This window comes from Polistes canadensis, unplaced genomic scaffold (assembly GCF_001313835.1).
Source record: "Polistes canadensis isolate GaletaPanama2010 unplaced genomic scaffold, ASM131383v1 scaffold_32, whole genome shotgun sequence".
Classification (NCBI taxonomy): domain Eukaryota; kingdom Metazoa; phylum Arthropoda; class Insecta; order Hymenoptera; family Vespidae; genus Polistes; species Polistes canadensis.
Genome location: NW_014569579.1, coordinates 639607 through 657367, shown reverse-complemented (window position 1 = coordinate 657367; position 17761 = coordinate 639607). Strand labels below are relative to the sequence as shown.

Genomic DNA, 17761 nt, shown 5'->3' with positions numbered 1-17761 from the left:
TTTTATGAAAAAAATATAACGTTATAGCAGCGATCTAGAAATGGCACCCCTACCGGGCATCATTAGTGACGCTCAACATTAACAAACAAAACGATAAGAATTTCATAGCTTCTACCAATGATCGCTCGATTTCTTCTGCCTTCTTACAATTTGTGGTACATTTTTTGCTATGATCGTGAACTTCTTTCTCCATACGACCTTAATTCACCGAGAGCTACATTATGTACGCATCGGACGGCTAGAAACATGTAGCAGATTCCAGCTAGAATTCTCCGAGAGCAATAGAGTTAATGGAGGCGTTTCCATGAGTCGTTGAAAAGAGATATTTTATTGTTAATGAGTGTCCATAGAATTTAGGACTATATGAATTAGAAAATCAGAGCTACTGGAATTCTTACGTGCAGTTAAAAACATGAGACCAATTCGTTTCCTTCTTTTTAACTAATTTATTTCTACTTGATTTACGTATACACTAAAGTTTGACATAATTAGTACGATCGAAAAAATTTATTTAGAATTTGTTTTTTTTGTTATTCGATTGACTAAAAAAAATATTAATGCATTGTTTATGGCATTTTTTTTTAACTCAATTGCATCTGATCCGAATATGATTTCAAAAAATCATATATATTTTATCTATATAATATTTTAAGCTGCGATAATAATAATATTATGAATAATAATATTTTGTTGTGTGATACCATTTAAAATATGTTTCCACATTTAAGCCAATAATATATAACAAATGTATCCTGCAAACAATATACGAAAAACTTATTAGTATTATACATGTCACGTGTACAATATATTAAAAATAAAATTCGGACATAGGAATAATTGGTTCATAACATGGAAATTAAATCAATTTATTTGCTCGTGTAGTAAAGATGCATTCAATTTGATTAATATAAATGTATTATTTGACTGATTGAGCTTAATCTTTTCTGTTTCAGATTCACATTGAAAAAGATATAAATTAATTAGCATATATTTTAGTGAAATTTTCAACGAAATAAAGATTTCTAATGAACTTTCACATATGAAACATCCCACACTTCTACAAAACTGATTTCCATTTTCTTTGAAGTTTTGTATCTTTAATCCTCCCACCAGTATTTTCATTTGTGGTATTATCATTATATAGTTGCGCGCGATCCGTCGGTTACATAAGTACTTATTAAAAGTATTCCAGCGTAATAATGCGACACAAGGAAGGAGCGAAGCTAATTAGAAGGAAATCTCGTAGAAGAATCCAGGAAACGTTGTCGTCAATCGGTCTCGCTTGGTCGGTCGACGTTAAAAGCGTTTAGCGCTCATCGAGGAAATGCTTTCACGTGAGCAGATGTTCTAAGATTTCCTACTAAATGTCCGTTGAACTTAGATAGGTGTTCATTTATCATAATTCGATTATATTCCATTTGGAGAAAGGTCAAATTATTCGTGAGATCTCATGAAAGATATTTTGAAAATTTTACCTATTAGCCAGTTTGTTATATTTTCAGATCAAATATCTGATCTTACAATTAGCTACGTTGAAAGGTTTCGACACGGCTCACAAAGTCACCACCAAATGTTCGTCCCTCGATTGGCTTCGTATTTTCAAGCATCCTCTTGTGGGATTGAAAATAAGAAGCCTTGCGATATTTTAATAACTTAAGACGATTAAAATTTTGTTCACAATACTATATTTATATATATATTTTCATTTTTATATTCTTTAAAGAAATATTTTAATTGTAGCTTTTTTAATTTTCCGTACATTTTTCTTTACAATAGGAAAATGATAGGAGAGCTAATTCTATGAGATTTATTCATCAATTTACAAGTAAATTGTATCACATGTAACAATCTAGTTCGTGACACAAAAATAATCTATCTTTAACTCACCACTTTGGCATAAATAAGTACTCTTAAGTTCAGAGTTTAGATATGTACTAACCCAGATCTCGAAAGTCGCACACATAACATACAATAACGAGATCAACCATTCACGAGTGTTCTCTGTTAGGCGCTTACGTAGGCGAAGCGCAACTTCGTCATTCGGTCGAACACTTCCCAGAATCGCATTAAACTTAACTCGTTTCTTTATTTACTTTTCGTAAGTGAGGGACTTGAAAATGTTCCTCTTTCACGGTTGTTCTTAGAAAATTGATACTTTTATTTTAAAATTTTAATCTAACACGGTCTAATAGAAAGAAAGAAAGAAAAATAAGAACGCGATCAAATATGATCCAATATAAATACAAAAACATTTTAATAATAATTTAACATTTAATAATAAAAATAATTCATTTTCTTTTTTATTCTTATAAACAAAAATTTTAAAACACGAACTTTGGAATAACAATTTAAACTTAACATTAACGGCAAACAATTCATTCAGTGATCAAAAAAATAAAATAAAATTTGTGCCATAAATAATGACACTGAATTAAATACAAAACAAATGGGATAAAAATTATTTTACGATTCATTTTATAATATCAATAATTGTTGTATAATATAAGTCGTAAAATGAATTTTTTCAATTATTCGACTAACAATTACCTATCCTTTTACAATTACCGATGTATTTAGACGTCAGTATCTATCGTCGATATTGGATCGTCGATATATAAAATAAATATAGATATATAAATCCTTATAAATTAAAGAGAATGATTTCCGTCTTACACGAAAAGGAAAATAATCGAGATCTTCGTGAAATCTATTATTCGTTAAAACTCATTAAGGTAGTCTCAATTTAATTAAAGTTATCTTTATTGTACAAGCAATCTTAAAACATTAAAGATTTGATTCTACAATGATGTTTGAAAGTGAATCAGAGAGAATAGATGTTTCGTGAACGTCGGAGTATTCGAAACGCACACGTTGAACGTCTATGGCAGGAAGGTTCGAATCCCTGAAGGTATTCACGAACCTGAATTCTTCCATTCCTCTTCTCCCTTTGTCCCACCTTCTCGGCTTCTCTCTTTCATGTCTACCCTTCTGCGATTCGCATCCTCTTACTCACTCCGCCGTCTACATTCTGGAATGTGGTTGTTCCACTCCATAGCGATACAACTACCGCCTACATACTTACTACGAAGCCTGTCTTACGCTACGATACCTGTGTGTGATGTAAGAAACGCCTAGTCAAATTTACGTGTCTCCAAAGATCGCCCATATAATCGAGAAATGTTTTCACGAAACTCCATTAACTTTGTTGTTTTTAGATTTATGTTTTCTTTCGATTCAAAAAACATTTCTATTATTTTCCATTAACAAGACAAGGTATCACAGGTAGTATCATTTTTATGACCACGTTACTTTATTCCATTGCAGACGAGACTCTTCGAAATCAAGTATTCCGCGAAACCGAACCAGTTGTGATAGTCCTTGAAAATTGTCAATGAATATTTCTGCCTGGAGTACTTATAGCACTCCAATATACCAAATTCTGGACATATGAACAAGATTAATAAAATGATTAATCTTTTATTAACATATTTTATTAGAAATATAAATTGTGATTGTATACGGGCTCGTCAGTCACAGTGATGTATTTATACGGGACACATACATGGGATATATATACATGTAGATATATTTGAGTGGTTCTTATTTTAGGTATTTTTGAATTTTTATTCTCTCAGAGGCAATACAACAAAATATCCCTCAAGTTTCAAGTCTTTATTTCAATTTTAATCTTCGCCGCACAACGAGGTAAATTTCCCATCTAAATAACATGGACTTTTTGGCATTGAATGATCAATTTTTTATTTCAGTCAAAATAATTGTTAAAATTTTTTTTGTCTAAATTAAAAGTTGGCTAATTCTGAATTTATTACTATTTATTATCTATTACTATTCTGCTTAATATATGGGTTCTTCTTTTTTATATATGTATCTAAAAAAAGGAAACCTTAAAAACTAAAGAATAGTTCGCCCTTCGAACGGTGTCATTAACGATGATGAATAGTGAGGATGCAATAAAAACCGTAACATTATCTCATTTTACAAAAGAATGAGCAAACAAGTAAACTAGGTATATATATATATATACCAGAGAGAGAGAGAGAGAACGATCTGAGTTTTCGCAAGGCGATCTTTGAAGAGTAATTACGATATTCGATTATGTACCGTTACATTCATATCAACTTGCAACCACTTATGGTTGCCTATTCACAGCGTAGGACCACGCATGGAAATTGGAACCGTGTCGGCGGAAGTGAAGCTTCGAATTATCGGCTGTACAAGAAGCAACTTGAAAAAAATGTGGGTCTACCTCGCGTGTTATTTAAATAGGGGAACGCGGCCGATCGTGATCGAGTTTAACTGATCGTTTAAAAACAAATTAATAAGTCTTCTATAATGATTATGTTCTCGGGATAGATTTGAATGTTTAATTGTAGCATTAATACACATCATTTAAAAAATAGCACACACCATAACGTTTATAGGATAAATGAATAAAAATAATGACGCACACCTTTTGCAGACCTTTCTATTCGTTTTTATATTATTTACACTTATAACTTTTTTTTTTGAAGAATAATGTTTCCTTGAGCATAAATAGATGTAAGATAGTTGATACAAAATTTTATTATCTTTATTTCATTGTCATTGTTCGAATTTTTTCTTTTATTTACAGATATGTAATACAAAGTAACGTTGAAATATAAATGACTCTTTGAAATTTATGATGTCGATGATTTTGTTAATTTTCGATAATCTGAACGTGTTCCTCTTTTGCGAACAAGTTCTTCGAAGTGAGAGTGATTACATTTAATCCGGTATTAAAAAGATATATTAATCGAAAATTCGCAAAACAGTTGAGAATGATACGATGTGTAAGTAGCTCGAAAACCAGTTTCACAATTTATTCTTTTATTTCATCTTTAATGTGGAATCGAACAGATCTGAATCGTAGCAATGCTTAAGGTATATAATTTTATAAAAGTTACATTTCAAATTAATTATACAAGTTGATCGGTGATTACACATACTAGCAAAACAATCATTGCAACAACAAAAAATATTAAAAAAGAAAAAAAAATAATCGAATATCAAACGATCGTTATAGATCGTTAAACGATTTCAATCACGGTCAATGTTTGAACTTCTGAGTTTGTTGAACTGAAAAACGATACTTATCTACGATCATTTAATTTTCAACCTATATAAGTCATAAGAACACGCATTCAAACGTGTACAATATTCCTATTGAATGACACATTTTTTTCGTTACACATATTTGTGTATTTTTTAACTCTATTTTATATTAATAATTGTGAGGAAAGTTGTATGATTAAAAAATGCTACTTTAGAATTTTTATACAAATGGAAATGATTCACATCGTATAAAAAGTTACATTACAAAGTTATTTCTAAAGAATAATAAATAATTATTCTAGATTGATGACAGAGTCCAAATATACAATACGAATGTTCGATTATTTTTATTAGTTAAAATGTTGAATTTTATATTTTTAGATTGAAACTTTGAGTTAGAACTTACCCTATCTCCTACACATTGGAAAATTATTTCTTATCACGAAAAAATGAATCATTTGAATGAACATGATAGGATAATATCCTGTAAGTTGTATTCGTAAACAAGAAGAGTCTCTTTTTTGAAGTTCCAGGAAAACGACTGTAGAAGTCGTCCGTTTAAACGAAGTAAACGGTTCGCTTTACGCATCGTTTCATTCGTATATAAATCTAATAAGAAACGGAGATCGACGATCAGATGCTGTCGCCATTGATTCAAGCAGACAACCGTTCAAACGTTGAATCTTGGCCGATGTCACGGAAGTAGGCTGCTCCTTACTGGTCTCTTGTTAAAATCCTCCTCGATATCGTGCAAATCTGGTGGATCTGCAAATCCGCTGTCTTCATAACGGGTACACCGAGAACCGGGTGATCTCGGTGGATGCACCGAATGGATCGGATGAATGCTGTTAACATTTTTTTTTATTAATCTCAATACTTTAATATACTTTTATATACATACTTCTTTTCTCTAACAATAAATTTAATTTAACAAAAAATTAAATAATAAATTCAATTTTTCTATATGTTTTTTATTTACATTTTATTCGAATTATTAAAAAAATTCCGAATGAAATTATTTAAATTAAAGAATATAAGATTCGAAATCTTGTCGCATATACCAATATTAATGAAAGTGACGTAGGAATAAATTTAAAAAATATATAAATATATACTTATATGTATATATAACTTAGGTTGTTTTTATAATTACCGATTATGCAATAGAATAATAAAAAATAGAATTAACCTAATTCACTTTAATTTAAATACAAATAACGAATAATATTTAAATCATTAAATGATTTATCAATGTAAAATATCTTTGTTAGAAAGATATATAAAAACGTAATCGTTAAAGTTTCTTATCTTGAATAAAAATTAACGAGGCATAAACGGAGAAAAACATACAAGAGAAGATAATCTAAGAATTTATTTTTTATAGAATATTTTTCAACTCTAAATGTTCTCAGAATGGTTTCCATATTTTCCTGCTTAGAACGGCTAAAACACGTTTGCTTTCAAAGTTATTCCCTTTCTCGTTAATATTTAACAAGGATTACCTTGTGCACCTTGAGGGACTCGCTTCCAACGGTTCATCGTATCTACGGGAGAGCATGGTGAAGTCGCGATGGGCTGCAACCATTTTCTGCAGTCGCGTAATGATCTCGTAATCCGGAGTGCAGATTGGCTCCGACAATAATTTCGCTACGGAGACACGGAAGCTCTGCAACTGAAATAGGATATGAACGATTTGCAAGTTGTATAGATATATAGATAGATAGATAAATAGATATATCTATGCATACTACTACTACAACTACTACATTAACACGCTCGCCATTACAAGTTAGATCGTCAAAAATTGCTTTACGTTCAAATCAGTTGAGATAATCAAAAATAATGAAGGACCTATCGAAAATCGATTCTATGTTTCTGGGTGAGAGTCAACGCTTACGACCTAACACTTTTGGTCGTTTTCGAGAAAGCAAGAAAAAAAGGTTTCGATAAAATTACAAGGGTCCGATTCGTTTGAATGATCACAGAGCATCCTTCTCGGTTCTTCGTTACTTTGCCAAGTTATTTCGAGTTACGTTGGTTAATCATAAACGAAAGTATTTAGATATATAAGAACAAATTTAAATACATTCAATTTGATTATATTTATACGCAAGTGAAAGTTCTATAAGCGATTATTATGCTATAAAAGTTAGATTGAAAATTATTTCTTCTACATGTAAAATAAGAAGAAAAAAAACATTCCAAAAATGTATTATTTTGTAAATACCATTCGAAAAGTTTGAATTCGTAACGGGTCGACTAGTGGGTGGCACGTGCCAGCTCAAAGAAAGGCAAAAGACGGTTTCGCGAGTCGTTTCAAATTATATACTTCGGTGAACGTGAACGTGATTCGAATGAACGATCGACGAACAACGATGTCGTACTCGTTAGGAGAAAGAAAGAGATAAAGTCTTGCCTTCTCGCGAAGAGCAGGTTTATGCAGTTCCTACGAGAGAGAGGGAGAGAACGAGTAGCAATAATACGAATGGATGTCATCTGCGTGTAGTCGGTGAGATTGCTTCAATGAATTAACGAGTCCGTTTGCTCTCTGACTCGAGGAACAACGTTACTAACTCTAGATCATACGCGAGATTCTTGCCTTTCGAAAACACCACAAGGGCTACTGTGCATATATTCAATATATATATATACCTCCATAGATCATCTTTATCAGATAAAATGATTTAGGTTGATTGATTATCATTTTCAATTATATCAATGAAAATGAATAAGATGTTACGTCGCGATACGTGTTATTCTATTTCCTTTTCTTCATTCTATATTTTATTTTTATTCGGGAAAGGGTGTGCTCCTATCTTTTTCTTTTTTTTTCTTTTTTTTTTTAGATTTCTCTTACATTGGAGTAATCTCTTGTATGCCTATTAAAAAAAGAAAAAAGAACATGAAAAATGAGTCACGAGAAGAAAAAGAATATTTTCTTCTTTAATAACGTGATCTGTCACGAGAAGTGACGGATATTTTGTAAGTGTCCCGTATATTCTCCGGAGATTGATTTTGATAAATGAAGAAGATGCTTTCACGCTCTCGTTTCAGTTCTAATTTTACGGACGAAGTGAAATGACATAGTCAAAGGGTTCTGCATTTTAACAAGCATATCAAATTCGAAAATACGGATCGCCAAGCGTACCGCGTCCGAACTCTCTTACAGGGGTCGAATGCAAGTAGGTTTATAGAGGAATCACTATAAATCAAGATTGCGTGAATTCGACTTTGCGTGCCGAATACGTAATATCTTATTTGGCAAGAATTTTACGGTAAGAATTTCTAGAAAATAAATATTTATAAATATTATTTGTATAATAAAAATTAAACTATAAAATATAAATATATTCTGCATACATATCGGAAGTATTTCGAGACTCGTAAATATGGGAATTCATACTTTCTTCGTAAAATAACTGTAATTTATCATTTATTTGGTGTATTATTTTTCTCTTATGTCATATCTTTTGTAATTGGATTATTTTAGACTGTGAAATTTGAAAATGCTTCAAAAATAACAATTCAAAATTATCATAATTTTTTATAATATATATAAGTACATATTTAAATAAATAAATATTAATAAAAATTAATCGAAACTTTTAAGGATCATTGATTCTGTTGAATTTGTATGTGTGCATGTATTTACGTGATGTATTTACCTGAGATTCCCTTCTAGTAACTTCGGCGAGATTTTGCTTCACCTGCGCCAATTCATCTCTAAGAAGTTGTAGAGAATGATCGTTGATGGATCTTTCTTGATCAGCCGTTTCAGATGTCGTTCTCATTTGCTCTTTCAACATAGATAGCTTTCTACTGTAACGCGTTCTCAACATCTCGCTTTCTACGAGACGTTTCTGGAGCTCCTCTATTTTCCTACTCCTTTCCAATGCCGCTATCTGTATCATGGAAACGTAAAATTTGTGTATTTCGATTTTAAAGTAGCTAACATCGTGAAAGATTGAATTGCAATAAAAGAAATCAAAGTGAATTAAATATAGTATATATACAGTGAAAAATATATTTGAAAAATTATGAAACACAATCGTTGAAATTATTTCATATTAATTTGTTCTTATTATTATATAAATAATAAAATAATATCATATAATATATATAGAAATATAATATATTATAATTAAATATAATCACACACACACATATATATAGAAATATAATATAATATATATATATATATTATACCAAATGGTACAATTTGTTTTATTTAGTAATTATTTGTTTTTATATTTTCATTATTAAAATATATAAAACCTTGTAATCAGCCGCTTCGGTTAATTGAACACTCAGTTCTCGATTTCGTAATTTTTCTTCCGACAGTTGTGATTGTGTTCGTTCCACCTGTTTTGTTAATTTTTTCGCGCTAAAAATTCAAAATAATGATAATATTTTTCTTGTATTATTATTTTAAATTATTTTATTCGATGCAACATTCACCGAAGATTCGCTTCGTCTCTCTCGCTTTGTAACAATGTTTTTATTCTCACACTGTCCTCTTGCAAAGACAATTTTCTTCGCAGAAGATCCAAGTGAAGATCTCGCCTCTGCAGTTGTTCCCTAAGGGTTCTCACACGTCGTTGCAATTGATAGACCACTGACGTCTAAGCGACATAAAATAAAAAGTACATATATGCTCGAAGATGCGAACATCTTTGGAAAAAAAATATTCTTTCTAATTGTAATAAATGAATCTTCTAATTACAAATGTGACAATAATTTACATAATACTACGATGGAATTGCAAAAGAAATCAAATTATTTTACAAAGAATAGAAAGAATATAAAATGAATGATCTATTTTTTTAGGAAATTTTATTAACAATTTATCGTGAAACATATTATGTAAAAAAGTATATATTAAAAAAAAAAAAAAAAAAAAAAAGAAAAAGAAAAGATCTCGTGCTGATATCTAAAATGAAAAAGTATAAAAAAGGTAATGGAATTATCCTTGAAAGAAACTAATGAACTATTTATATACGAAGCGAGCAAAATCGGATCGAATTGTACCTTTACGTGAGTTTCACGAAAAAGCCAGAGAATTTTTCGTTCAAGTGTGGAACAGTACAAAAAAGAGAAGTCAAAAGGAACCGAATTCGAAATGAGAAGCACGATAAAGCGTTAAACGGGAAGGTTCTTCTCGACTGGTTTGGAGCTTGGGCTTACGTCTTTCGGGGAGGGAAGCTCGTGAAAGGATCTCTCACGACGAATCCTTGGTAATATCGTGTAGCTGGAGTACATGTACTGAAGTACACGAACGGTAGAATTTTCATAGGATTTGAAATAAAAGAAAAAAACAAGAAGAAAGATATTTTAAAGATCGGTAAAAAAAAAAATATAAATTTATCTATCGATCGTGTCCTTCACCTTATCGACTAATTTGTCCGTTTCTAATCTGGCAAGTTGTTCGGCTCGTACAAGTAAGGATTCGGTTTGTAATTCGATTCCGACGTCTTCCGAAATTTCTTCGATCTGCATGGCTTTCCCCAATCGATCGAAAAACGTCGTAAACTAAAACATGCGTTCAATTTCGGCAAACATAACTTGTTTTGTTCTTTCATACATTTAAAATAAAAAATATTTGTAAAATCACCGTTTGTTTGTCTCTACGTAAAGATTCTTTGGAAAGTTCACAGCTGGTTAACTCAGTCTCCAGTTTGTGTATCTTCACCTCGAGACTAGATCGTTCCTCTTCTAAATGTCGCATCTTCATCATACTCGTCTCAAGCATTTCGCTTTGACGATTGGCAGATTCCGTGGCAGCGTTCACCTTCTCTCGTAAACTTTGAATTTTCTAAATATTATATAATTCAAATTTTAAAATTTTTCCGAAGTAAAACATAAGGATTGCCCGGAAAGTGTATATTTATTTTTACCAAGATAATATGTTTATTTAAACAAAATATATCGTATCTTTTTACTCTCCCTTTTACAGGTTCGAATTACTTTTTTACTAACACCTTCTCACACCTATCCAATACTATCAAAAAGGTCATGTCTCTTTACCGCCTCCCTGAAGTCAACAGCATATGGTTTTTGTTTATTTCGGATGGATTACCAATCCACTTTACTAACCGTGCCCACGTTGTTTGACTTTAATGATCTGACGGAAAATAATAATCCAACGTGGTTTGATCATTGACTATTTACAAAAATATATATAATATAAAATATTGTTATATTTATAAATTTTTCTATTTATAACTTTCCGAGCAGTTCAATATTGATACCAATCGAATATAATCTGAATGTCTAAATCGTTTAACAATCTTTTCTAAAGTATCTAAATAATGTATCACGAATAGAAGCGAAATACCAGTGCTTGATCTTTGCTTTCGTCAAGGATCTCTCTAATCCTATCCTTTATCGCATTTTCATGAGATTCCACAAATCTACTCGGTGTACTCAAAAGAATTGCTAAAGATTCCAGTAAGTGTCTCAGTTCTGTTTGCAGGCGTTGCTCTTTTTCTTCGCGATTCTTCAAATCGTCTGTGAAGAAATAACAACGAATCAATCGTATTTATTTTATAATGAAACAAGCATTCGCTTAAAGTTTACCTCGTAATTGGCAGATCAATGCTTCCTGATTAGATATGTTTCCTGTAGCACTTGTTATATTTCTGTTCGCATTCACCAATTTATCTCTCAGATCATTCATCTCTCTTTCGGCTACTCTATGTTGCATTTCTAAACATTCTTTTTCCTGATAAACGTGATATATTTCTTAACATAACTAGCAGATTTTTTTTAGTTTATTTATCATTCTCTGTTTTAGAGTATTGATAATGATATATTTTCAATAATTTTCAAATATTGATTCACGAAAAAATCAAAAATTCATTGTAAGTTAGAAATTATTATATATGACATTTATTTATGAATCAATTCAATAACTTTATAAAATGATATAACTATACAAATTCTAATTATAAAATATCGTATTAGTTAGTTGAATTGTTAAATAAATGTCCATTAACCACACTCTTTTTTTTGGAATTGGTCAAAAAACATCTATTTAATTTGTAAAACTTTTAATTGAACTTATTTTTACCCATAACATCCTCGATTTTAAGGACAAAAAACGAAAACGATACTTTTATTATGATAAAGTTTACATTTTAAAAATAAATACTCAAATTTCACATTTCCTTACATTTTACACTTAACTACAAATATCGCTAATAATTATGAATCTATTAGAGAAATATGTTCAATATAGAGTATCATCCTGAAAATAAACTTTTTTCTTTGTATACATGTTCACTTGTAACTATACCTGCCGTAAGCGTTCCAAATCAACCAGTTGTGTAGACATTTGCCTCTGAAGTTGTTCTTTTTCAGTGGTAAGACGATTTAGCGCGTCTTTACAATTTCGAAAATCATTCTCGATACCGCTAAGTTGCGTCTCGATTGTAGTACTCCTATTTCGCAACCGATTTACTTCTTGCACTAATTCTTCCGCCTTGTGGATAACCACTTCCGGACTATGGTGAACCGTTTCACTGTACTCGACGTTTAATGCGTGTGCCAGACGCCGTACAAATTCCTTTTAATGTGAATTCGATTTAATTGAATTCCGTTAATTTTCCAACAGTATTCAGTAAACCGAATAATTTATTTTTCAATAAAGCAGGAAAATTTCATTTTCATTTTATATCAAAAGTTTCGAGTATTTCAATGAGAATGTTTTACCTTTGTGATTGTTTATTAATATGTAGAATATTTAGTACAATAATAATGAAAATTATCTTTCAAATAATTATTCTTTTTAGTTTATTTTTAAACGATAAATACATAAGGAACTAATTTCTCATAAAAATATCAATTTTTACGTTTAATTTTAACAAATCTTTTCAATTTAATAAATGTAAATTTACATAAAAAAAAGAATACCTGAAGATTTAATCTCGCTCTTTCTTTTAATTGTATCTCCTCGGATAAATTATGCTCAATTTGTCGAATTTTCTTCTCGTATTCTCTGACCTTTTCTTCGTGATACTTGACGTCTCGTTGTAATCCTTGTATCGAAATTTCGTTTCTTCCTTGAGACGCGTAAAGATTTTTCTCACGCTCTTCCAATTCCTGTGAATTAATTTATACATATAATTATATCTTATATCTGCTTGTAATGTAATGTTTTCACAAATTCTAATACAAAGAAACTTATTTTATATGATTATTAAACTTATAAATTATATAAACGGATTATATATTTATTAAAAATAAAACAAATTTCTCGCCTTTATGCGTTTCTTAAGACTGGAAATGATAGAATTCTGTCTGGCAGCTTGTTCCCTCAACTGATCAGCTTCCACCTGAAGTTCTCCGACCCTTTGGTCTCTTGATCTGACGGTGTTCTTCATCTCCTGCAGCTAAGAAGGAAAAGCCGTTGAATTAATAATCCAGCCGATTTAGCCGTCGGAACAGCACGGAAATCGTTTTACCTCGAACATCAACCTATCTCGTTTATATTCGAGAGCTGCCAGTTCGCTCCTCAACGTCGTCGTCAAGTCATGAGTCATCGCATCTCCTGTGTCCAACTGTAACCAAAGAAAAGATCCTTACAGCTTCCTCCTTTTTATTCTATTTTTCTCTCTTATATTTCTGGTTTCTCCGACGACTTTTAAAAATCGAAACGGACAAAGAAAAGTGTACACAAAAATTATACAAAATAAAGTTATATTTAAGTTAGATTTAAAATTAAAATTAATATACAGGGTTAACCGTATATAGTGACCGAAAAAATGTTTTTTTAAAGTATCTAATAATGTTTGATATATGTAAAATAATGTACAGGATATCCTGTAAAATGATGGTAAAAACGAGCAGAGAAGTGTTTTTACATGAAAAACTAACAAGTCAAAAATGTAGAATAAAATGTGTTCATTTTTTTCGAGAAATATAAATTTAAAAATTTGTCGAGTACGCGTGCATTTAATCGAGTTTGCAACTCTAGAAACTAAAAATTGTGTTCGATAAGTATAAAAGTAAAATTGATACAAGAGATATCATCATACTGAGTGAAATTAACTTTTTACATTACATAGAATCATTTAAGAATCTTTAATAAATATCTCTTACAATTGAATTTATATTTTTAGAAAATATTCACATTTTAATTTCTTTAATTAATAAAAACTAATACAATTTCGGTTTAGAGCATTATAATCATAGTTTCCAAAAAGAAGTTTTTGTTTTTTAAATACAGGTAAAAATAATAAGAGAAAGGGAAAGAAAAAAAGATACTAAACAAATTCATAAATCGTGACTCCCTCCTACCATAGTGGATTTAGTTAAAATGATTTATTACTACATCTGGGAAGTTGGTCGTTAAGAGTAAAAAATTAGTTTACTTGGAGGAAGACGGCCACATTCTTCTTTATCTCCCTCTCCTTCTCATCCTCTTCCTTCATAAACGCCGAGTGAAAATCACTGTTCCTACCACGTGGATTATCTTATCCTCACACCGTTAACCACAGTTGAAAAGATATTTTCTCGTCTAATATATACGCTGGAAGGAACGGTAATTGCGTTTCATCTTTCTTAAACGCTAATGCTTACGCATTAACAATCACTTCTTTGAATTTGCAACTTATCCAAGAAGATTTATTTTTTAACATGTGTTAATACATCTATTGTGTATATTTTTTATTTGATTATTTTAGAAAAATATTTAACGAGAGGTTTTCATGAAAACCCTTTACGTTTCACTGGACACATGTTTTAACTTTCTTAAAAAAAAGTAAATATCTCTTTTTTACAACATAGAAACAATATTTTTCAGTCGAACTTACTTTTATTTAAAAATAATTAAATATTATTTGTTTTGTCAAGACTTAAAACCATTCAACCTATCCTCGTATTTTATAGTATTTTATTTTGACAATTAATAATGAATAATGATAGACATTTTCTTTTGTCGAGAACAAAAGTAAAAGGAACTTACTTGAATATTTTTATAAATTTTAGAGATATTACTGTCAGCTTGGGTTGCGTGGATATTTATACAAATTCGAAAATGATTAGGGAAATAATGGCACGAATAAGTCCGTGACATTATTCACGATAACTATCGGCTATTATTATATGCCAATATACAATAGATAATATCTGTCGGTCATCAATATAATGTTTTAGCAATTACGTTTCAATGGACGTTTCTGTATCAAATTCGATCTATTTATCATCAACGCGCGTGAATCTTTAAATATATACAAATTAATACGTATACATATACGTATTTATTTCCTAAAAATTAAAAACAAAATTCTTTATGTAATTTATTTAAAAATTGTATTCACTAAATAAATATTATTTCGCGTGACTCATAGTTAGTTAACATTAAGCGAATTTGAATGCAAAAATTTCGATTCATTTATCTCGAACTCGTAACGAATCAACATAGAAAATGAAATTAAAATTGGTTATTATTCGTTATCCTCTTAACTGTAAATAACGATTATACTCGTCACGTACCTCGTAACTATCAATTGATATTTGTATTAAATTTCCTGTTAAAAATTAATGATATTTATAAATAGAAATAAGTATAAGTAAATATTTTAAAATATTTTAAAAGAAGAATGAAAAAAAAACAAAATTTCTTTTAAAGAAATAGAAAGATAAAAGTTTTACTTATTGTAAGAAACATGGTTAACATAAGTGCTGTAATAAAGAACCCCATCACTTAAATTTTTCCTTTCTAGCAAATCCTTTAGAGATCAGTCATTTTCTTTTTATTATGTCTCTAGCTTATCGATTAATAATAATTTTCAATAAAAATCAATTATTTTTTATTTCGTTATAAATTGTATTGAATGTAACAACAGCTACACGGTTTCTGTATTTAACAAGTATAGTCGTCATCGCGTCGTTCTAGCGACACAATGTAAAAGTTAACGAGTAAGAAAATTAATTTGAGAATAGAAAATAATAAAAATGTGAAGGGGAGGTAGATAATTTTGAAGGAAAATTAAAAAGATCTCGAAGAAATAAATAAATTGAGGCTTCCTTAATGGTGGCACGCGAGAATGCGGAGGATCGAAAAGGCGCGTATACACGGACCTTTAGTGGAACTGCTAAAATCGATTCTGTGTAACGCTATGGCAACGCAACCCTTGTTCGCATGCAACTCAATACATTTGCGTTTCACTGGTGTACCTCGTATACGTCACACTGAAGCGAATAAGAGAAATAGAGACAGCGATAGATAGAGATAGATAAAGAGACAGAGAAAGAGAGAAAGAGAAAGGGAAAAAAAAGAGAAAGAGAAAGAGGATCAGAGTAGAGGTAAAAGAGAGGGCAATGTTTCGAGGGCTACGATAATGACGCTTACGCGTGACGAAATTACGAGATTACGATTGGACGCATCAATTAAACGAGCCACTCGTAAATCGGATCCACGATGAAATTCCAATGGGTTTTAACGGGCTGACGCTTCTATGAGAAAACGTAGGGAAAACGAAGCTTTCGATCAAACAACGATTTTCAAGAGCTCAGTAACGAAACTTAGCACTCGATGAACGTAAACTAACCCTCTTCTTCGATAGATTTGATCGATTTTTTCTATGTGCATTATTCGTGCATTATTCGTTTAAAAAGGTGTAATTTTGATCGTGATATAAATCGAAAATTTTTCAAATATACCTAATTCATAATTCTACGTTAAAATTAATGGCAAATAATCATTTTATTTACACAATTAGTGATATTTTATATAAGAGAGGAGAAAAATAAAATATACGTGCCGGGTGCATAAATATATATTTATTTAACTATAATTTTACCGTTAATTATGACTGTGGACTATGTCAAAAAATGGAAAAAAATTGATTGTATGATTTGTTTTGTAATATAAATAATTATATAATATAAAACAAATCACAATTTTTTCAAATTTCTGACTGAGTTAACTGTCGCCATTACCGGCACATATATACACGTGAGAGAATATCAAAAAGAAAAAAAAAAAAGAGCAAGGTGCGCTTCACAAATTTTAAGTTGAGTGCGATAGTGTTGTGAATCGTGCTGTGAGATGAGTAGACCTTGTGAGGAGACGAGATGCAAAGAGTCTCGAATATCCTGAGATTCTCGTCGGTAGTAAACTCGTCGGTCTCCTTCGGCTCCTTTTTCTCCTTCCTCTCCTTTATCCTCTCGTGCCTCCTCCTCAACACCATCTTGTTCTCCTCCTTCTCCTCTTCCACCCCTTCCCGCTCTTCCCCCTCTTCGTCATCGTCCTCTTCGCGATCGGCCATCCTCCTCGCGTTTATTCGCAAAGACTATCGCTCAAAGCGATCGTTCCGACCTCGACAAAAGACAAACATTCTCCTTCGTCTTCTAACTGACTTTCGACGGTTTTTCTTCTTCTTCTTCGTCTTCGCCTTCTTCTTACTCGCACTTTCGCCTTTCCTGGGTCGAACGCCGCCGTCTATTGCCGTTGACGACTAGAAAACCTGCTGGCACCAACAACAATCGAACCTGGGGAGAACGAAAGTGTGACACCCTACCTTGCTCGTCCTCTTACCTGCTGCTATAGACACTGATCGAAATCTATCGATTGTCCTGTTCAACTTCAAATTTGAGACTTTTCTTTTTTTCTTTTGTCTCTTCTTCTTTGAAATATTATTTCAATATTTGTTTTTTAAATAGA

At 31.0% G+C, this 17761-nt stretch overlaps 1 protein-coding gene across 1 annotated transcript; it reads right to left on the bottom strand.

Annotated features, from left to right (window-relative positions):
* Positions 1-4477: 4477 nt before the first annotated feature.
* LOC106784204 (coiled-coil domain-containing protein 170) lies at positions 4478-17587 on the bottom strand. The gene is made up of 14 exons (XM_014743500.1): positions 17157-17587; positions 13557-13652; positions 13353-13484; positions 13006-13194; positions 12389-12658; positions 11671-11815; positions 11429-11601; positions 10706-10906; positions 10480-10623; positions 9553-9716; positions 9370-9478; positions 8760-8996; positions 6597-6766; positions 4478-5939 (listed from the first exon to the last, which is right to left on the bottom strand). Exons 1-14 carry the CDS (start codon positions 17364-17366, stop codon positions 5789-5791), a joined length of 2391 nt encoding a protein of 796 aa, XP_014598986.1. The 5' UTR covers positions 17367-17587; the 3' UTR covers positions 4478-5788.
* Between the last annotated feature and the right edge of the window lie 174 nt (positions 17588-17761).